The 21,403-nt window shown below is 41.1% G+C and overlaps 2 protein-coding genes across 6 annotated transcripts in view; both read left to right on the top strand.

Moving 5' to 3' along the window:
• The first annotated feature begins 1,800 nt into the window (after nt 1-1,800).
• Nucleotides 1,801-15,180, top strand: SEH1L (SEH1 like nucleoporin). 2 transcript variants are annotated; one of them, XM_080580344.1, is made up of 9 exons: nt 1,801-1,969; nt 4,184-4,234; nt 5,644-5,790; nt 6,662-6,873; nt 8,228-8,326; nt 9,416-9,556; nt 9,865-10,022; nt 10,719-10,869; nt 14,394-15,180. In XM_080580344.1, exons 1-9 carry the CDS (start codon nt 1,859-1,861, stop codon nt 14,581-14,583), a joined length of 1,260 nt encoding a protein of 419 aa, XP_080436470.1. In that variant the 5' UTR covers nt 1,801-1,858; the 3' UTR covers nt 14,584-15,180. The 2 variants fall into 2 exon arrangements, with proteins under 2 accessions (XP_080436470.1, XP_080436471.1); XM_080580345.1 differs by having other exon boundaries at nt 1,802-1,969; nt 12,777-15,180.
• A 3,414-nt stretch (nt 15,181-18,594) lies between these two features.
• CEP192 (centrosomal protein 192) overlaps nt 18,595-21,403 on the top strand; it is a 65,786-nt gene continuing 62,977 nt past the window's right edge. For 3 of the 4 annotated variants that reach the window (XR_013946625.1, XM_080580335.1, XM_080580334.1), the window contains exons 1-3: nt 18,595-18,742; nt 19,049-19,222; nt 20,000-20,125. Coding sequence is in view for 2 of the 4 variants with exons in the window: in XM_080580335.1 (XP_080436461.1) it covers nt 19,053-19,222; nt 20,000-20,125 (296 nt within the window). In the remaining 2 variants the exon portion in view is untranslated. Of the gene's footprint in view, nt 18,743-19,048; nt 19,223-19,999; nt 20,126-21,403 lie in introns of those variants that run through there. The other variant, XM_080580336.1, reaches the window with a different exon arrangement.

Here is a 21,403-nt window from a genome sequence, read left to right as displayed (position 1 = left end):
AATTATTTATGAATCTGATCATTTTGCCTTGTCCCCACTATCCTGTACTATGGTATGAAGAAATGAACTACATTTAAGCAGGTAAAAAGTACGAATTCGCTTATTCTAATATAGTCTAAGTCTTGACAAAATCATCACATTTCTAAAAACTGTAGAAGAATGGACTCTTTGACAGATGAATCACTAACTGTAAACAATTCTCTGAAAAAAAAGACAATTCTTTATAATCAACAGTTTACAGTAAAAGACATTTCCCAAAAATAGTTAACAAAACCAACCTTTCAGAGACACTGCCATGAATTTAAAACTTATAAAACAGCTTTAATGTTTTTATCAGGCACTGACTTTCCAACTATTTGGATAAAGCAGTAACTAAAGTTTCAAAATATAATGTCTTTAATAATGCTGAACGAAGATTTAAAAAAAAAAAAAAATTTGTTCTGCTTAGCAGTCCAAATAAGCGCAGGGATGTTATCTGGGTGTTTTTGTTTTGTTCTTACGTATTTTTCCTCTAGCATGAAAAGCTTAATACCTCTTTAATAACATCACTGGAACTGAGGAATAATCAATTTTGCTTGCTTTTCCCATTGTACAACTTTAATTTTACCTGTCATTTAGAAAACACTGAAATCTCAACCTCTGAAGTGATTGTGTGCAGCTAGGAGGAAAATAAAGATCATGTTGTCAATGGTCTTACAGTCCACAGTGAGGTTCTCTGTAGGAAACAAATCGTGCATTACTGCTTCATTGTCACAAAGAAGAAATTATTACTCCCTTCCAATCATTAGCTCTTCTTTCAAAATGCTTTACAAATTTTATTTTGTTTACAAATGCCAAAAAAAATTCTCCTCTAATATAAATAGGTAAAACGTAGTTGTCTTAATTTCTATGACAACAGTCTTTTCTTCAAGCCAGTCTCCTGTTCTCCACTCAGAATTAGTTCACCAGAATCTCAAAACTTGGCCAACTTAAAGCATGTACAAACAGCTGGTAATTTTTCTTCCAAATCCTGCTTCATTTTTCATTCTCTGTAATTGAAAACATATTCATTGTTTTCCCTGAACTTGGGTGACAAAACATTTTTAAATATCTTAACTCCTCCTTATGCAGTACCATTAAAATAACTAATTCCTAGCATCTTAATAGAATCACAGAATCATTATGGTTGGAAAAGACCTCCAAGATCACCTGGTCCAACCGTCACCCTACTGCCAATGTCACCCTCTAAACTATGTCCCTAAGCACCGAGTCCAACCTTTTAATGCCAAAGCACCCCTTCAAGTCCAGGATTGTTGTGATTTACCTCAATCTAGTATCATTATTATCACTCCTTCCCAGATTTGGGTACCAGCATACCTAGTTGTGCTATGAGGTCTGCTAATGAAAATGTGTGTTAGGAAGTGGGCAGCAGAAAATGGTGCTGTGGTCTCTAGGGCATGCGGTCACAGCAGCTCCATCGGTTACTGTGGAATATAGGTAAGAGTTTGTAAAAATGAATGCGCTGAAGATCAACCCCGGACTGCCAGGTGCATTCCACAAGCGGCAGGACAGTTTCGCGTTTATTTTTGCCAAGCCTTTGGACATCCCCGAACAAATTCACTTCACCAAGCTGACCGCGCGTCACTCTTTATTGCCACGACCCAACTCCATCGCAAAACCGAACCGAGGCGGCGAGAAACCACCACAGGAACGGGGGCCGGGACACGGCTCACGGACCCCGAGCGCTGCCTCAGGGAGGCTGAGCCCCAACGGCGCCCGACCGCCATTTGCCGCCGCCGCCCCGCCCCGTGTCCCCGCAGGGGGCGTGGCGGTTGGCGGCCGTTGGCGGCGGCGGTTGGCGGGGCCGGGCCGCGCCGCCATGTTCGTGGCGCGCAGCATCGCGGCGGATCACCGCGACCTCATCCACGATGTCTCCTTCGACTTCCACGGGCGGCGCATGGCCACCTGCTCCAGCGACCAGAGCGTCAAGGTGAGCGGGGGCCGGGGCCGGGGCCGCGGGGGCTGCCCGCAGCCTTCCCCTCACGGCCGCCGCCGTCGCCGCCGCCTCCCCGCCGGGCCGCGGGGTGCGGCCGGGGGAGGCCGTCGGGGCCGCGGCTCGTTCGGAGGCTTCGGCTGTTGTACGGGGGGTTTCGTGAAGGGGGCTGGCGGAGGAAGGCCCCGGCTCGGTGGGGAGCGGCGGGGAGCGGGCTGAGTGCGCCGCGTGCGCGCTGTGGCACGCTGGCTGTAAAATGCCCGAACTTCATGCTCCTTTAGCGAATATAAAATCATTCGGAGCGAAAAGTTAACTGCCTTCTCCATTTTTTTTTTTAAATACATAGTCAGAAGATGGATAAAAACGCATGAGCTACGCAGTGAGATTTAGGGAATTTAATCTGCAGACAGCAGTTTTATTTGATAAACCAGATAAATGGTCGGGAAAATAGCTTTTCTGTACAAAGCAACGTCAAATGTGGAACAGGCTTAAAAACTGCCTCTCGTGGTTTAACTCTGGTGGGGGGCCAAGCACCACCGTGCCTTCCTGTCACTCCCCCTCCTCAGAAGAACAGGGGGAGAAAACACAACGGGGTTGCTCAAGGGTTGAGATAAGGACAGGGAGACCACTCACCAGCTACCACCACAGGCAAAGCAGACTCAGCATAGGGAGTAAAATATAGTGTATTGCCTATCACTAGCAGACTAGAGCAGTGAGACCTACAAGCAAACTACAAACACCTTCCCCCCATCCACCCTCTTCTACCTCCTCCCCCCGAGCAGTACAGGGGCACAGGGAATGGGGGCTGTGGTCAGTCTATAGCACTTTGTCTCAGCTGCTCCTTCACAGTCACTCTCTGCCCCTGCTCCCCGTGGGGTCCCTCCCACGGGATGCCGTCCTGCCCGAACTGGGCCTGCGGGGGCTGCCCACAGGCAGCAGCTCTTCAAGAACTGCTCCCACACGGCTCCGTACCACGGGGTCCATCCATCCCCCAGGAGCAAACTGCTCCAGCACGGGTCCCCCACGGGCGGGCGGCAGCTCCCCCCAGCCCCCCTGCTCCTGCGTGGGCTCCTCTCCACGGGCTGCAGCTCCGGCCCGGGGCCTGCTCCTGCGGGGGCTCTCCATGGGCCGCAGCCTCCTCCAGGCCACATCCACCTGCTCCACCGGGGGCTCCTCCACGGGCTGCAGCGTGGAGATCTGCTCCGTGTGGGACCCATGGGCTGCAGGGGGACAGCCTGCTCCACCAGGGGCCTCTCCACAGGCCGCAGGGGAACTGCTGCTGCCTGCCTGGAGCACCTCCTGCCCTCCTGCTGCACTGACCTTGGGGTCTGCAGGGCTGCTTCTCACTCCTCTCTCCCAGCTGCTGTTGCACAACAGTTTTTTTCCTTCCTTTAATCTGCTCTTCCAGAGGCCCAATCTGTTGCTCACTGGCTCGGCTCTGGCCAGCAGTGGGTCCCTTTTGGAGCCGGCTGGAGCTGGCTCTGATCTGATGTGGGGCAACTGCTGGGCTCTGCTCACAGAGGCCACCCCGGCAGTCCTGTCCCACCGGCACATGAGCCCAGTACATACAAGCAAGCAGCCTCTTCTCTGTGATCGTGTTTTAAGCAACAAGTCTCCAGAAATAAATCATCAAGATGATTAAGATCTATGGGAAATTGACAAAAAGAAAGGTTAAGGGACTTGAATGTCGTTTTAAGTCAGTTGAGAAATACTAGAAACAAAAATAAGATCCCTTACCCCACTGGCTTCATGTGGATTCATTCAGCGGGACTCGGCGATCTTTGTAGACCCCTTCCAACTGAACTGTTCTGTTCTCTTCTTCTTGGGGGTGATTTTCATGGGCCACATCACAGGTTTGGGACTCTGTCTGAGGACATACCGTGGGACCAGTACAATAAAACTAAGTAATTTACTCTTGGAATAGAAGATAAAAATGGAATGTTGAAAATTGTAACAACTTGTCTTCTATGAATAACATTGTTTAAAAAAGATACACTTCATGTGATTATGGATTTTGCAGGTGTATGCTTGTTTTCCCTGCCTGTTGTAGGGCTGTTTTCAAAGTTGGTTGAAGTGTGGTTGTGTACTGAGCTAGGTAGAGTTTTCCAGAATAAAATGTTCAGTGATATTTTTTTTAATGGCTGTGGTTTTTGGTACTACCTAGTAAGCTTTACATACAAACTGTGTGATTGTATTTTGATTTCTCAATAGGTTTGGGACAAAAGTGAAAATGGGGATTGGCATTGCACTGCGAGCTGGAAGGTTTGTATTTATGATTATTACACAGTGATACTCTTATTTTTTATTTTTTAGAAACATACCTATTTTCTGCTGACTTTAGAGTAGAAATACTTTTTTTTTCTTCTTTTTTGGAGATCCTGTGTTTCTGAAAATATTAGAATGGTTTGGGTTGGAAGGGATTTTAAAGATCATCTAGTTCCAGCCCCCTCTTGTTCAAGAGCACCATCAGTAATAAGCCCTGTTCAGTCTTAAAACTCGCACCACTTCTTAGCAGTACAAAGGTACATCCTAGGCTGAGGGAATAAAAGTGCAGCCAGGAAAAATACACGTTAGTAAGCATCAAACCTCATTAACTGTTGGGACTACGCTTAGTACCGAAGTGCGTAAAGACACATTGTATGCATTTTCACCAGGTTTCCACGTCAGTGAATTTTAAGTTGTTATTCGTATGGTAAAATACTTTGTCTCTGCTGTTACAAAGCATCTCCAATGCCTCTCACTTAAAGCAGAAGCTAGCATGCAGTCTTATACTATTAGTACTTACTTACATTGCTATTAGTACTTATTTACGTTGACAGACTTTGTTATCGGTAAACATAGTGGTGGCAGTGAGGAATTGGAATCAGTACCTTTATTTTTAATTTAATATTTCCTTTTTTGCATACTGTAGAGTGAGGGGGGGGAAAAAAAAGGAAGAGGTCTGGCTGGTAAATGTTACATCTGACTGCTGTATTATTTTCCATAACCTTACTGAGAACTGTTCATGGAAACTAGTTCATCAGTGTAACTAATTAGTGCATTCAGCCTCCAATTTGTCCGTAAACTTGTATAAAATAGAACATAATGTGTATATATATATATACACATATATATATTACTGTATATATACAGTAATCCTTGTAAATGGAAGTGCAAGTGAAACTTTTGAATTCCTCTTCTCTAGAAAAAGAAGCATTCACTTGACTAGGTATCAAAGAGGAGTTTCTTGTAAAGAAGAAAAAGATAAATGGTGCCCTGCACGTGCTTTGGAAAAGTACAGGCAAGCTGGGAATGGGCATGGTAGTAGCTGAAAATTGAAAATGAAGCTGTACTTTATGCGTCAAGGCAGAATCATAGCTTGCAACTATTTTTTTGGAACTTGTATTTTAAAGGAGTAATAAATAATGCCTTGAAATGAGCTTGTAATAATATCTTTTAACAGTTAATAGCAACAAAACTTAGCAGTGTTTACAGAAATAGACAAATTCAGCAGTTGCATTGAGCTTTATAAAATATCGTAGGACCATACCACAGGAATGGTCTTGCTACTTCCTACAACTTACTTCTGCTTTACAGCGGGCAATCATGAAAACATACATAAAAATCATTTGTGATCACTTGGAATAATATAATGTTTTTCTAGACTGTAGCCTTTTGGTGTTATCTTCTAGACACATAGTGGATCTGTGTGGCGTGTGACATGGGCCCATCCTGAATTTGGGCAAGTCCTGGCTTCCTGCTCTTTTGATAGAACAGCAGCTGTGTGGGAAGAAATAGTGGGAGAGTCAAATGATAAACTCCGAGGCCAGAGTCACTGGGTAAGATTTTAACATGTTAATTCACTTTTTCTGTGTTCTCATATAAACAGATTTGCTGTGCCACACCGATTTGTTTGCTAGTCATAATGGGCCGAAGCTTTGAACTGCTCAAATTCCAGAATTAAGCAGAAAATTGGACATAAAGTTGTTCTAAATACCCAGTTACTAGACATTTCTAGTTTTGCAACATACTTGCTATGAAACAGAATGTGGTCTGTTTTCTTCTGATAACAGTGTTCTTGACTTTCCAATGTTTTGTTAATTTGTGGCAATATTCCAAAATAGAGTGAGTAATTTTTAAAGCATTGAGGCAGACAGCTAAATGGCAATATTCAGGCCAATTAGTGTGACTACCATTGGTGTTTCTTATCGGATGTTCCTCTGGAAACCTGCAGACAAACCTTCTCGGAAATACTTGTCGTTTTGATGCTTCTCTTGGAAAGTGCTTCCTGGTAAACTTCAATAGCACTGAGATTAGAAAGCAGGGTTGTTAGGCTTCACAGCTGATACCGTCATCACTATGAACAGTGAGGACAGTTTTGAGCTGCATGTGGCCAATACTTCTTTATCGCTTATATACTTATCTGTCACATGTTATTTTTCTGAAGAGCGTAATCTAAACAACTCTTGTTGGTATCGGTACTTTGATATCATGGGATGCATGCCCCTGCTTCAAATTGCATCAGTGCAATGATTTGTCATTTCTCTTTAAGTTGTATAAAGTTTTTTTTTTACTTCTTGATGGATGAGGTAAGTGATCCTAAAAAATGGTATTGTCAGACTTGGCTTTTAGGGAAGGAAAAAAAATGAGAAACAGCTCAAGGAATACATTTTTGATGGAAACTTCAAGAATTTCTGCCTTTCTTTGCAGGTAAAGAGGACCACATTAGTAGACAGTAGGACATCTGTTACAGATGTGAAGTTTGCTCCCAAGCACATGGGTCTTATGTTAGCAACTTGTTCAGCAGATGGAGTTGTAAGGATTTATGAAGCCCCTGATGTGATGAATCTCAGTCAATGGTCACTGCAGCATGAAATCTCATGTAAGCTAAGCTGCAGTTGCATTTCTTGGAATCCTTCAAGGTATGTTAATAAAGCTGTAGTTGTTGTCTTATGACTGGTTAAACAAAAGATCTGAAGAGTTAGTTCTAAGTTTTGTAGGATAAATCCTACAGTACTCATGCAGAAGGCTGAACGTACGTTACTCAAATCAGGAAGAAAGCTGCTGACAGCTCTCTTAATAAAGCCAGCTTGGCTGACCACAGAAGTGTTAGAAAAAGTGTTCCCTGTGCCCTGTGGGGGTGTATTCTTACCTTAATTATTTGTAGCAAGTAATGAGCTAAAGAACTGTGGAGTGCTCTTTATTTATCCCATAAAATTTAACTGAGATTCCTTAACTGGCTTGGGGGGGGAGGGGGGAACGGGGACACACACACCGTATCGCACTCTACAGTTACCTTAAAGGAGGCTACAGTGAGGTGGTGATCGGTCTCTTCTCCCAAGCATCAAGTGATAAGACATGAGGAAGTGGCCTTGAGTTGCACTAGGGAAGGTTTAAGTTGGATATTAGGAGAAAATTCTTCACTGAAAAGGTTATGAAGTGTTGGAACAGGCTGCCCGGGGAAGTAGTTGAGTCACCATCCCTGGAGGTCTTCAGAAAACGTGTAGGTGTGGTGCTTAGGGACATGTTTTAATGGTGGGCTTGGCAGTGCTAGGTTAAAGGTTGGACCAGATGGTCTTAGAGGTCTTTTCCAACCTAAATGATTGTATGATTCTGTGATTAAGATGTCACAATAAATGATAATTTTTGATGCCACTAACAAGGACACCTACCCTTGCCAGTGCTAGGAACTGCAAGCCTTGTTAACACAAATGCACAGTCTAAGAGACGTGTTGTTCCTGTAGTTGTATCCTCAGGGGCGCAGTGATTTACTTCACCTGCTTGGACAGAAAGAAATAGGAGAGGAATGTGATGGGGTTGTCCCAGCCCAGGAGAATACATAAATAATCAGTGCTGAAGGTTCAAAGTACAGGCTTTATTGTTGAAACACCCCAGGGAGTTGTGTTAAAAGCTGATTAAAAACTAGAACTCGTACACATTTACCCTTTGTAATCCCTCTTTCCCAAAACCTGAATGAAATCCTACTAAATCCATCACTGAGAGTACTGCATAGGATGCAGGCTCTGCCATGTAACTTACAGCAAGTATTTAGTGAAAATGCATATATAAAATTAGTCTTTTTGTTGTATAAAGTGGGCATTCAAGACAACAAAATTGAGGTAGCACTGATAACTGTGAATAGTATTTAGTAATTTTCCCAGGTGACTTTTTTTTTTGATTTCCTTTACAGATGCATGTCTTAAATTTTAAAAATGGCTTGGTTTACTTTTTGTGAAATAATTTGTAAAGGTAACAATATTTATTTTTTATTTCTAGCTCTAGAGCACATTCTCCAATGATAGCTGTAGGAAGTGATGACAACAGTCCAAATATATTGGCAAAGGTTCAAATTTATGAATATAATGAAAATACCAGGTATGCTACATAGCAGTGTATAACATTTGTGGTATCTTAAAATAGTTTGTAACGTGGCCTTTTGTTTCATTCCTGTTGTTACGTGTGGATAGGAGTGTTAAATAATACTCCTCAGTTTTGTCTCTAAGACTTTGGATGGGAGATTCACCTCAGAATCCTTGCTGATGCTAATGGACATGACAGATTTTGATAATTCTGTTCTGTCCCAGCACAGAAATTCCAGTGTTCTTAACAGCATTTTAAAGGGAGAATTGCTTTTTCTGCTTCTACTATTTTTTTATCCTTAATTTTGCACGAGGAATCAGTAGGGCCAAAGTTGAAGTTTGAAATCCGCTGAACTAAGCACTGTTTTGTTGAAGGTAACAAAATAGTCTTAAAAACATGTTTGTAAATGACAGAATGTCCTGTGAGTTACTAGCATTCTGTAAAAGTTGATACAGTTAAGAATTCAGAACCAAAAAATGCCTGGAAGCGTACACACAACCACTTTGAATGAAACGATGGCACAGAACCCATTTCATTGCATGGTGGCCACGTGAACAGAGCCATGGTGTTTTGTGAATTTAAGCCTGGCTTCTGGGTGTTTTGTGAATTTAAGCCTGGCTTCTGACAATGTTTTCTGTGCATTAACAATAAAGAAAATTTGTTGTAACTTAACCTTGTGGTAAATAAGAAAATGAAATATGTTTGTTACACAGCAAGGAAGGCAGACAGTGCTCTGCATACAAGCATGGAAAATTTAGTAAGTTTCTGGGGGTATAAATTAATTTTAGATTGTAAATGGAAGAATTTTTTATTTGTCTCTTCCAGCTGTGGACAAAGATGTTCTTTGTACTGAAATCCTTGTTTGGCTGGATGATTTAGCATACTGTTAGTAGTAGCTGATGTATCTGATGTATTTAGTTTCTGAAGAAGTCAGCTTGTAACAGTGTAATAACGGTGTAATTTATGTTAAGAAAATGATTTTAGTTTTGCAAGTCTCATTATGTATATTAAGTCCATTTTCCCTGTTCTGCTGTGTCTGGTTTCTATAATTTGTGTCACTGGTAATTTTGGTAGCACTAAAGGTTAATTTCTCATGCTCTACAGGAAATATGCAAAAGCAGAAGCTCTGATGACAGTCACAGATCCTGTACATGATATTGCGTTTGCTCCAAATCTGGGAAGATCCTTCCACATCTTAGCTGTAGCAACCAAAGATGTACGAATTTTCACACTAAAACCTCTAAGGTGAGCTTAAAAGGAAGACCAGAAGACTGTCATTGAATATGATATGATACATCCTACATGCTCTTTGGTAGTATGTGGGAAGCATAAGAAGTAGTTCAATTTATGCAGGATTGCTTTTTAGCAGCCTGATTTTTAAGGTGACAAGAAAGTGACCAAGACTTTCTGTCTGAATATCTTTTTAATGCTCTTAGTCTATTAACAATTGTTCTGTAAATTCCTTGAAGGATGCAGTCCTGTCTTTTAGTCATCATGTTCAAGCCAGACCTTGGAACAGTTGTGTACAGAACTGTCGCTCTTGTCTTTAACAGGAAAGAATTGACTTCATCTGGAGGATTAACAAAATTTGAAATTCATATTGTGGCACAGTTTGATAATCACAATTCCCAGGTGTGGCGAGTTAGCTGGAACATCACAGGCACAGTGCTTGCTTCTTCTGGTGACGATGGCTGCGTTAGGCTCTGGAAAGGTAAGAATTCTGTGTCTCATCCACTTGAAGTGGTATTTTGCTTCGTATATCAGCTTTGTGGTATGCTGAATACGTTTGAGAAAGCATAATACATTTCTAGAGTAAAAATATTAAGATCCTTAAATGATATACTTTTACATTTTAGGAAAAGGAAATGACTTTCTGGGCTGAAACACTTACTTGAATGGTTTAGGTTGCTGTGAATAGTTGTTACTGTACTATATCTGATAACCTCAAATTGTTTTACCAGATCACAGCGATGTAAAAATGTCCTTTTTAAAAACTTAACTTACTGAATTACTGTCTTTGCCAGTTGCTAAAACCCAAAATTTCTAGTTACAACATTCAGGCAAACTGTCTTTTTTTTCCTCCATGAGTTTTTTTTTTTTCCCATTTGAATTTCCAAAAGCAACAATAAAAATCAGTTGTGGTTTTCTTATCCATTCTCATTTGTTTCTCAGCATTTTTAGTAAAGATGAAGCAAACTCATTCTTGGTACTGAACAAAACTGAGATTTAATTGATGGGTAGGCAGAGAATGTCAGGCAGCTAAAGGGCCAGATCCTCAGCTGTTTGAAATATTTATGTTGGTACTAAAGTAAAATTCTGATTTGCGCAAGATGCGTAGCATCTTAGCTGTGCCAAAAGCTAAGCTTCAGAACAGAAACTAACAATTTTTATATATGTATATTTGCAGCTAATTACATGGACAACTGGAAGTGTACTGGTATACTGAAAGGTAACGGGAGTCCAGTCAATGGTGGTTCCCAGCAGGGAATTTTTAACACCTCTCTAGGTTCAGCCAATACAAGCCTACAGAATTCACTAAATGGATCATCTGCCAGCAGGTAGGGTAATTGGTAGAAAGGTTGAATTTCAGTAAATATTTTCTTCTCTGAATCTTCTTAATTTCACTTAATTTTCGTGTTTTATATGTTTTAAAGCGCTATGTCATTTGCTGTGTGAATACTTGTACAAGCTATTCTGACTTGGCTTTGTGGTGGTGCCTGTTATGCAAGTGTTAAGAGGAAAATAAAACCATAAGTTACACTGAATTACTCTGTATAAATAAGTTATGTAAACAATGTTTCACTTTTAGTCCTTTCACAATATTAAAACCAAAAACCGAAAAGCAACTTTTCTGAAATAATTTTGAACAAGGAGAAACATGATCACACTGCTCTGTAATTGCCCCTGTTTTAGATGCATGTTTGAAAGTTAAGCAAAAATACCAGCAACAAATTCTGTTTTTCACTGGGATAATGTAGCAGAAAGGAAGCAGGAAAAGATACTTCATTACGTATGGTTTCAATAGTCATATATGTTAGTGTTAGTTTAGTTTACTTGCATTTTTCCAGTTATAACATCAATTGAATACAAGTTTGTTGTTTTTTTAATCTTGCTCCTTCATATGGAATTCTTACTGCTGATTAATTTGCTTTCTCTGTTGTGTTTTTATACTGCAACAATTGCTATTAAGTATTTAACTGCGTTAACTGAACATGATTTTTAATGTGTGCACACTAAACTCTAGAAATTAGTGAATCCTGCATTTGTAAGGTGATGTCCGCACAGGTTATGTGCTGTATAAGGACTGGGTGCGACCAGATTCCACAGCAGAAACTTCCAAGTTATAGCCCCCATTTTCAGCTACTAATATATACATATACATACATACATACATACATATATATATATATAAAATTAAAATACTCTTTTGTAAAGTACTAGGACAGTTTGCTTTTGGAGAGTGTTGATATTCCCCCCCAGCAATTCTGGCAGCTCAGAACAGCAGTTCTGGCTTCCAAATCCCGAGCTTTGTTGAACAGAGAAAGGTGTTCACGTTTTGCTCACGAGATAAATGGGAGAGCAAGAAGTAGTTCTGGGCCAAGTCTCCAAAAAAGAAAAAAAGGAGGGCAAAATGGTATCAGTCATCTGGTTCCAGGTGCTCCGTACCATGCAGCAAAAATGCTGGAATGAAGCTTGGACATGTGATACCCAAAGCTACGTAGTTGTTATTTGGGCTCCTGCAGGGAGATGCAGGCCATTTTATACCTCTTTAGCATAGGCTGTGGTTTCATAGTCTCCTTACTGAAGACTACTGCTGCCAGAAAGACTGCCCTGCCCTACCCTACCCCACCCCACCCCACCCCACCAGAGAGTGCTTGTTCTCCTCCCCCCTATGCTGGTAGTCAGCCATTGTGTGAACTGAAACACCATTATTTTAGACTTCCTCCATTGCTCTGGGTTTTGAAAGTCAGATATCTGAATTCCCTTTTTATTAGAAAATTAAATCTGTGGCTGTGGAATTTAAGAACATGCTCCTAGGACAGAGCCATGCTATAGAAAAGATGCACGTTTTCTCTTGCAATCACATTGGCAAGAACTTCATATACACAGTTGCTAACTTTTTTTGCAGGGGTTATTAACAATTGCGGTAAAGATTTCTTTACTGACATTTGACTAAATTAGTATGCTACACAATTTATTTTGTCTGTTACTGTAGATGTTATGTTTCAATATTTAGACATTTAAACACACAGAATAGCTAAAGCATAGACAGATTTGGGTCGCTGGAAAACTTTGTCAAACGCAGTCATCAAAGTGGGTTCTCAACCAAAATAGTTTTAAAATGGATGGTGTAGTTGTCAGAAGAGAAGGCAGTAGGGTTATGTTGTTATGCTGATATAATTATGTATGTCTAGATTTGTGATACAATTTCCCTTCTCCATCTGTATTATGTCCTTTTTAACAGAAAGCAGAGCTGATACCAAGCTAACTGGAGTAACTTTGGTGTTTTGCTGCTTGTTGCATGCACACAGGAATGGAAAATGAACTCCTTTTTCCCCTCCCCAACGCCGTTTGACCTCTCCCAAGACACCAGCAGCCTGCTAACTACTAAATGCTATTCAAAAACCTTTTTAAAACACGTTGTATACTTTTTTGTACTAGGCCGCAGTTTGATACTGTTGAAACTCCTGACAGAAAAATACTTAGGAGAGGCTTCTTGTTTAAAACAAAACAAAACTTCCATCAGAACAATTTTTTGAAAAGCTTGACAAATTAAAAGACTAGTTCATAGTTAAAAATGAGAATCTTGATTGGGATGGGAGGAGGGAAGTGACCATTAAAGTAACTTTCACTAAAATTGTTTTAATAACTGATATGTTTTACATTTCATAGTGTTTAACACTTGATTAAAATTCCTAAACATCGTAAGTTTGTAACTGCTTTGTAATATATGAAACTGTTTTAAAGGAATAAGAAAATTGTGTTTTGAAAATTGTACAGATGGTAGCTTTTGATAGTTGGGTATTGCTTCATTTAAAACTTAGTATGACTTCAAATGCATGTTTTGTAAGTACTGTCATACTTTCTTCATCCTAACTGAGAGAAGTACTTCTTCTGATGTGTTTGTACATTCCTCTGGCAATGATTCCATGGAGTAACTAAAATTGAGTGTAGTATCTAAAAGTGCAAATAATTGAGCCATACAAAAAATGAAACCAAAATGCAGCTTGTTGTGGATTGTCCCATACTTTGGTTAATTGTATAGCTGTTCTCTTACACAAGTCCACAGAACTGTAAACAAGACAGAAAACATCTGTAGGTACCTAACATAGTAACACTAAAATGCACAAGTATTACGGGTAAGTTCTAATAAAAATGACAGAAAAATGGCATGAAATGGTGTAATTCTGAGTCTTGCATTCACTGGGAATCTTAAATTTACTCTGAGGATTTTGCAGAAGTACGTAGTACACACAAAGACTGTATTTCATTGAAAGTAATTATTCTCTGTAAATGTACATTATTAAATTTAAAGTATTGTAAAATCTATATGATGTTTTTATGTCTATTCTGGAAGTGACGTGAAGTTAATCTGAATTAGATGGATACACGGCAAATGTACTTGCATAGTATTTAATGTATAACTCGTGTCGCAAATGAAGCGTTACTAAAAGCTGTTAACAAATCACGGGAATTCTGGGAGAGTGAAAGCATGTTAATAGCTGTGCTACAAAATCCTTTAGATTTCCAAAGCAATCTACCAATTTTGTAAAATGTATGCTAAGATTATTATTACATTATTATTTTCTATGAATTCCAGGGGAAAAGACTGTATTTTTTTTCCTTTAAAGAACAGTTTCCAGATTTGTCTTGTTTTGAATTACAAGCCTTGATTTCTGCTATTACGTTCTATTGGTTTTGGCATGGATATACTAAAGCTTTTGGTTTTTTTTCCAGCATGTCTTTTCTCCCCTTTGGTTCTCCTTGTATTTACTACCTTTCTCTTTTTCTTGTTTTGTTTTTTGTTTTGTTTCGTTTTTGTTCTTGTTTTGGTGTTTTGTTCCTGTCTTAATTGTTTCAGGTATTTCTTTCCCCCTCTGGATTCCCCACGGGCTGGATCGAGATGGTCCAGTCATGCCCAGCTCCTTCCTCCTCCTCCTCTGATAGAGCACTCTTGCGATGCTGACACTGCCAACCTCCAGTATCCTCACCCTCGCAGACGATGTGTGTCTCGGCCTCTTAATCTATTACCTGAGAATGAAGGGGTTTAATACACGTTACTTTTAATAAACTTTAAAGGGCCTTATTCTGATGTTTGTAAACACGTTCATTCTGGCTGCTTTTGTGTTTCTTCTCTCCTACAGAAGATTCTCAAAATTCGGGGGCTTTTATGCATGTTTTGCAAAACAAACTACAGTATTTGGAACATGTTATTTGAGTTTGTGCATCAAAGGAACATTTTAGTCTGTAGCCTTTGATGAACACATCAACACATACAAACAGTATTAACCACGACCTATTTACAGAGTAGCTGACTTCAAAGTGCCTGCCCTTTTTTCTTTTTTTTTTCTTTTTTTTTTTGGAATCAGTTTATTGTAGTCTTGAATTTTTTCTTTTCTGTATTGCACTGACAAATGTGAAATGTACTCTCAAAATTAAATGTACCTTCAAGAAGCTGTTGAATAACTGAAGGATGATATTGGATCAAGTTGTATAAAAATACAAATCAAAACAACACAACCATTCCTGTGTACGCTGCAGCAAAATACAATTTGGAGTGTTTGGTTACTTTAAGAATTTTCCATCTTGCTGTACAAATATTTAAATTTTATAATTGTGGTTGACTAATAAACTTATTTTAAAAGGTCTGTATTAGTACGCTTTTTGTTGTAGTAGTGTGGGGTTTTGTTTTGTTTTGTAACTGGCTGGAGATTCGGGATTCAGATGGCCATTCCTGTAGCTTTGTGTTTACGAACCCCTGCCGTTCAGATGCACTGTTGCATGTTAACGTTTTTATTATCACACACCATGCTCTTTGACTTTTTTTTTTTATGGGTGTGTTGAAGGTCTGCAGAGGCTGGTAGAGTTGTTAGATTTCACAGAATCACAGAATTGTAGGGGTTGGAAGGGACCTCAAGAGATCATCGGGTCCAGCCCCAAAGTCAAGCTGTCCCAGATTTCTTTTCCAGTGATTGAATAATTCACTTAGGACATTTTGAAGAAATAGTACTGAATTAAGAACCTCCTTTTTCGTGGGTCAGCATAGGAACAGCATCACTGGCGTTGACTCAGGTTGGGCTGGTGTGAGATGGGCAGGAGGATAAAACCTGACAATTACTGCATGGTATTTCTACGGAGTAGCATTGCTGTAGGGGGTGTCACTGCCGAGCTTGTTCAGCAGATTGTGTGTGGGGAAAGAATAAAATGGGTTTTGTGCAGCACAAACCCAAGAGTAATAGTGTATTTCCTGGCTGCTCCTGCTCTTGGTGTTCTTGGCATGCTTCAGAATAGGTTTATGCTACTTCCCGGGTCAGGTCACTAGCATAAGGGAACCTGTGTTCTTCAAAGCTACAGCGAGTTCCTCTGAATTTCACTTGTATTCTAGAAACTGCATTTACTCATATATTGTAAGACCTTCATATACTTTTGCTCAGATACATCGCATTTGTTTCTTGCTTTATCTCTGATGAATCTAGTTCTAATTTACTAAAAGCTGTAGGAGGTAACCACACCATTATGGACTGCTTGCTGGCAGTGCATAGAGATAGGCTGCTGCTAAGTTTCAGCCAGTAGGGATAGAGCTGGGAAAATAAATAAATAAATAAATAAATTGTTCGTTAAATGCAGCTACTTAGGCCTTTTTATCAATAAGTTAATTTTTTATGAAACCATGCTGTACTTTGCATGGATGGTAAACTCAGAAATGTTACATGATTAAAAATAAGGTTAAAAGGGAGATATGAAGTAATATTCCTCTGTAGAGGAATAAGTCATATGAAAGGGGGAGAGAGAGAGAGATCAAAGCTTGTTATACTGGAATTCATTCCTAAAAGAGAGGAAACTGGTTCTGGGTATGCAAGCAGCAAAATCCAATTATGAAGGTTTAAGCCATTTGCAGAATTGCTCTTATCCCTCTTGCTCCCTTCAGTACTGCAATTAACCTTTACTGCATTTCTAGCTGTAATAAGGGGGAAAACAAACAAACGAACAAAAAAACCCAGCTCCTTCCTAAGCAGCTATCAATAAAAGCAAGGTGGCAGTGTCTGTATATATTGCTGTTTCCCTATGATGGAAATCTGTACTGTGAAACCCTAGAGTGTGTGAGATATGCCTCAATTACTGCAACATAACAACAACAAAAAAGAGTGTAAAATATATTTAAGAATAACTTAATGTATAACTGTTCTTGATAAGCCTCAGATCTACGGGAAAGATTCCTGCTTGCATTTCCTTTAAAATTTGCTTCTGCTGTTCTGGAGGCCAGAATAACCACCTAATGGTAACAGTCAGGTAAATGGTAACTTTTTGTAGTTTCTAATATATATACGTATTTATAGGTAGTTCAGGATGGTAGTGGCAGCAGCTGTAAAGGCGACCTGGCTGCAATGGGAAAAGGCTAACAGAAAACCCTGACAGAAGAAATTGGCTGCCCGCCTAAGGAGTAGGCCTGTGAACCAGAAACACCCCGGAGAAGCACAGCCCGCCTCTTTGAAGTGCAGCTGGGCGCTTAACAACTGGAGACATCCTGGAAACACCATCGATAAGGGCGAAAGCAAGGAAGTGTGACAGCAACTTATCAACTGGAAAGGTGAGAAATAGCCTGAAAAAAAGGGGAAATATCCTGAGGAAGTGGGAATTGGCAACTGCTATTGGCTGTTTTAGCTGAAAGAAGAGAAAAATAGTCTGAGAAAACTAAATTTTTTTGTTTGAGTAGTAAACGTGATCATCCCTTAGCTGTCTCAGGTGAAAAAAAGAAATGAGCGGCATCTGTTGGCTGCTTTAAGTAGTGGTGTCCTAGGCCCTCTAAAGTGTCTGTGATACAAAAATGATTTGTTTTCTACCCAGAATGGAGCTTCTCTCTCTGGGAACTGTCCACGCACAAACTTTTGCTACAGGACTTCCTAAGCAGATTGGACCCTCGCTGGGGATGCCTGGCCGACTCCAAACCCTGATTATCTTTGAAGTGAGGCTTTGTTGTGTTATTGGCCCCACTTACTGGGATCGTTTTGATGAGTGTTTGGTACTGGCAACATTTTGTATACATTAATGTAGTGATAATAAGTAGTAGTAAGATTTATAGATATATATACTTGCTGCTATTCCTGATTGCTGCTATACTATTAATGTATATATAGTTGCTTTTCCGGTAATTATTTGGAATATCTTGATATATACTTATTAATCATATATATGCTTGCTAGTTGTGCTTTGTATTAATCTGTGATAAAGCAGAAAAAAATAGGAAATAAAGCTCCTGTGTCCTTGTGTATTATGGAATTCCACAAAACCTGCTGTTGCAATGTTTATACCCACAGGCCAGGTAACCCTTTAGTTTGTGACACATGGTCATGTTATTTTCGCGTGCTGAACACTGTTAGATATCCTGACGGATTCCAGTCACCCTTCTTACTAATGGGAGAATGCTGTTAACATTTTCAGCGTAAATGAGTCATGTTTCCACTGGCCTGGCCAAGTACTTTGACTTCAGCAGCTGAACTCTTACTGCTTTTATGGCTGACGCTTGCCTTTCCCCCTGCCTGCCATTTTGCGCTGCTGCCTCTCAGAACCAGGTCCTTTTGCTCCATGTCCTCTACTGCCCAGCTCCACTTTCTCAAATTCATCTTTAGTCATCCTTCTTGCTCATGTGAGTCAGGGTTATGATCTGTACTTACATGCGGGACCTGGGTCCTTGGACATAAACACCAGAAACCCTACAAGGGAGGGAGACTACAGGAGGCCTTGAGGAGGGAGGATTACAGCAGGCACTTACAGTATTTTAAATTTATCCAGCGCTTTGAAAGGCTGCTGTCCCTGTGGAGTTTTTTTTTTTTTTTTCCTTTTGAAAGAAGATACTGTGTTACCCTGCATACCCTGTGCTCGCTCACAGCACATTCCAGCCCCAGCTTCCAGGGCAGTGAGTTTTAGGTTCTTGTTGCTTTAACAGAGCAGCCAGGACGCGTTTTTCTGTTTATTTCGTCTTGAACACAACGCAGCATGAAATCCTGATGCCGTTCACCCCCCGCCACCAACAGCAACGCGCGGCCCCGGATGAGGGGAGGGGAGGGGACGGGATGGGGAGCTCTCGCCCCGCCCCGTCCCGCCCAACGGCCCCAACGGCCCTAACGGCCTCATTGGCCGCTTGGCCGGGGCTCGCTTCCCCGCGCTCGGGGGGCTGCGAGCGCTGCCGGTGCCGCCGCCGCCTCGCACCGGGTGAGGGAGCGAGGGCGGCGGGGGGGCTCTGAGGGGGGCTCGGTGGGCGGGGGTGGGGGGGGCGCTGCCTCGCGCCGGGGCCGTTACGTTGCGGCGCGCGCGGCCGTTTGAAGGTTTGAAGTTTTGGCGGTTGGGCCCGCGCGAGGCCTCCCTCTCCCCCCCCCCCCCCTTCTTCTTCCTCCTCCTCCTCCTCCTCCTCCTCACGGGGCGGTGTGGCCGGTGCCTGCCGGGGCCCGGGGGTCGCGTCGCGGGGCTCTGCGGCTCCCCCGTTGCTGAGCCGGGCGCTGTTTGAACCGGCTCGTGCAGGGGGATGGAGGACTTCAGGAGGATCGCCGACGAGACCTTTCCGAGCTTCCTGGGCAGTTCCCTGAACAGCAGCGCGGGCGTCGCCTTTGGGAATGTCACGGTTTCCTCAAACCCCCCCGGCCTGCCTGTTGCGGCTTCGACTGTCGCCAAGAGTAAAACGGGCTGTGACAACAGGTGAGGCTGCCACTTACTGCTTCACAAGAACAGTTCGCTGCTTTGACGTGCTTAATTCGGACAGGAAAAATTATTTGGATGTAGTGTTGGACGATAAAACTGTTTGCTAATCGAGAGCATAATACTGCATTAACAGTCAAAAATATAGATTACATATGTAACTCCTAACGTATTTTTTTTTAAAATAATCCTTTAGAAGGGTAGTTTAGTTTTCAGGATAAAAAGACACTAATCGAGTTTAATTTGGTTCTTCAGCTTAGTATACTCAAGTCTGAGGACATGCAGAGAATATGTATTTTTTACAGGTGGTTTCTATGTTAACTGAATCTGTCGCTTTTTAGAAAAACTAATGTAAGAAGTAGTGTTGTGGATACCAATTAAAGCTTAACACAGCCTACAATGATTTGTTCAACAAGGATTAGTGCACAGTGTAACCACTGAAGCCTTTGCTCGCTTTTTTGCTGTCCTGTGTGACTTACCATGAAGTAAGATCAGACTGTTATGACCTGTCTTTGCAGAAGTGTGCTTTTCTAATGGGACAACAATAACCACAAAAAAAAAAAGTGGTATTTCTCTAAAGAACTTCAGAAGATTGGAGAAGATTATTCTGGGTACATATATGTACCTGTAAATACAGATTGGCTGGAAAATGTTAAACTATTCAAGTAATAAAACATATAGAAGATGAGTGGCCCTCAAATGTGACTTTTTTCTAGTTCTTTGAGAAATGCGTATTAGAACGACTCTGTTTTGTGCTTTCCCTCCCAACCCTTACAGGCTTTCTGATATCCGGGCATCTTATATAGAAGAAGGGAAGCAGTCACCTCCGTCACGATCTCCTCATGGCAGTCAGTCAGATCCTGAGCCTATGGAGAGATTTGCCCTCAGCTTTCTTGATGACCTGTGAGTGAGATAGCTAAAACTAATTCTTTCCTAAAATGCATGTACCGGTATATAGTATGTAGATTTGTTAAGCTATTCTGTAATCTAATAGTGGAATATGTTTGGATTTGGAAAATAACCTCGGCAGTCATAACAACCAGGGTGAATTTGGTCTCTGACAATAATGTGCCTCCTGCCAGCCGCCCCGATCTCTGGTGGTGCTGTTTACTCCCCTGTAAGCAGTGTGCCTTCCCTACAGCAGCAGTCAGCATCCTAAAGTGGGGTCTTACCTGGCCACGCAGTATGGAGCTCCCGTTGTGAAAGGAACGGGATGAGAAGATGGTTGGTTGGTGGCATGCCCTGAAAAGCGTGCTGCTACTGGCAGTGGCTGCCTGCTTGACTCGCAGCTTCTACTGTGGGCCTTTGGTAACTGGAGAGCTCAGCTGTGCGTTCGTCTGTTAGCGTACAGGGCTGAGGAGCTCAGGTGCTTTCCTTGCTAAAACAGCTCCCCTCTGTTTTCTGAAGGGGAGTATGTGCAATCCCTTGCAATCCTGCCACTTAGGCCTGCAGCCCTAAACAAACAGCATTCTGCTGTTTAATTCACTAACTGTGCATGACCAGAATGAAGCTTTAGAAGTGATTTTTGTTTCTTCATTTTTTTAACTACATGCTGTTTTTGTTGTCACGCTAATGAAAAGTTTCCCAAGCTTGATTGATTAATTGACTTATTTGAATCTGGCTTGTTTTTACTTAGTTTACACAAATTTTGGATGTCTCTGGTTCGTGCCACATATGTGGATAAAGGAAGGTTTGCACTGATATAAATCTGTTCCAGGTATCAAAGAAGTTTGCATCCAGAAAGGAACATGTCTCAAGTAACTTTAGCTTCTTTATAAACTCAGTCTTTCCTGTTTCTTAGGAAATAAGTGGTGTTAGTGAAAACACTAAGAGCATTAATAGTGTTGGAAGCTGTTGTATAGGTTATTCTAAAGATGAGCAAATTTTATTATTGTTTGATAGAAATAGCCGTATGTGTCTTTCTCACTGATAAAATTGCACTATAGGCAATATGTCCCTATACAAACAATAGATAAAGATTTAAGAGAGTGTCAGCTCCTTGTTTGTACTTAAGTTTAAGAAGTCACATTTTAGACTTTTGAATTCAGATAAAATTAAGACATGAAATATTAATGCAAAAATGTTTAACTTTGCTCAATGTGTAAGATTTAACATCTTATCAGAAGTGAAAAGTAACCTTCCTGCAGAATTACAAAAGCTGTTAATGAAATTCCAAGTAGT

Source organism: Anser brachyrhynchus, assembly GCF_964034855.1.
Source record: "Anser brachyrhynchus genome assembly, chromosome: 2".
Classification (NCBI taxonomy): domain Eukaryota; kingdom Metazoa; phylum Chordata; class Aves; order Anseriformes; family Anatidae; genus Anser; species Anser brachyrhynchus.
This window is presented reverse-complemented; position numbering and strand designations above follow the sequence as displayed.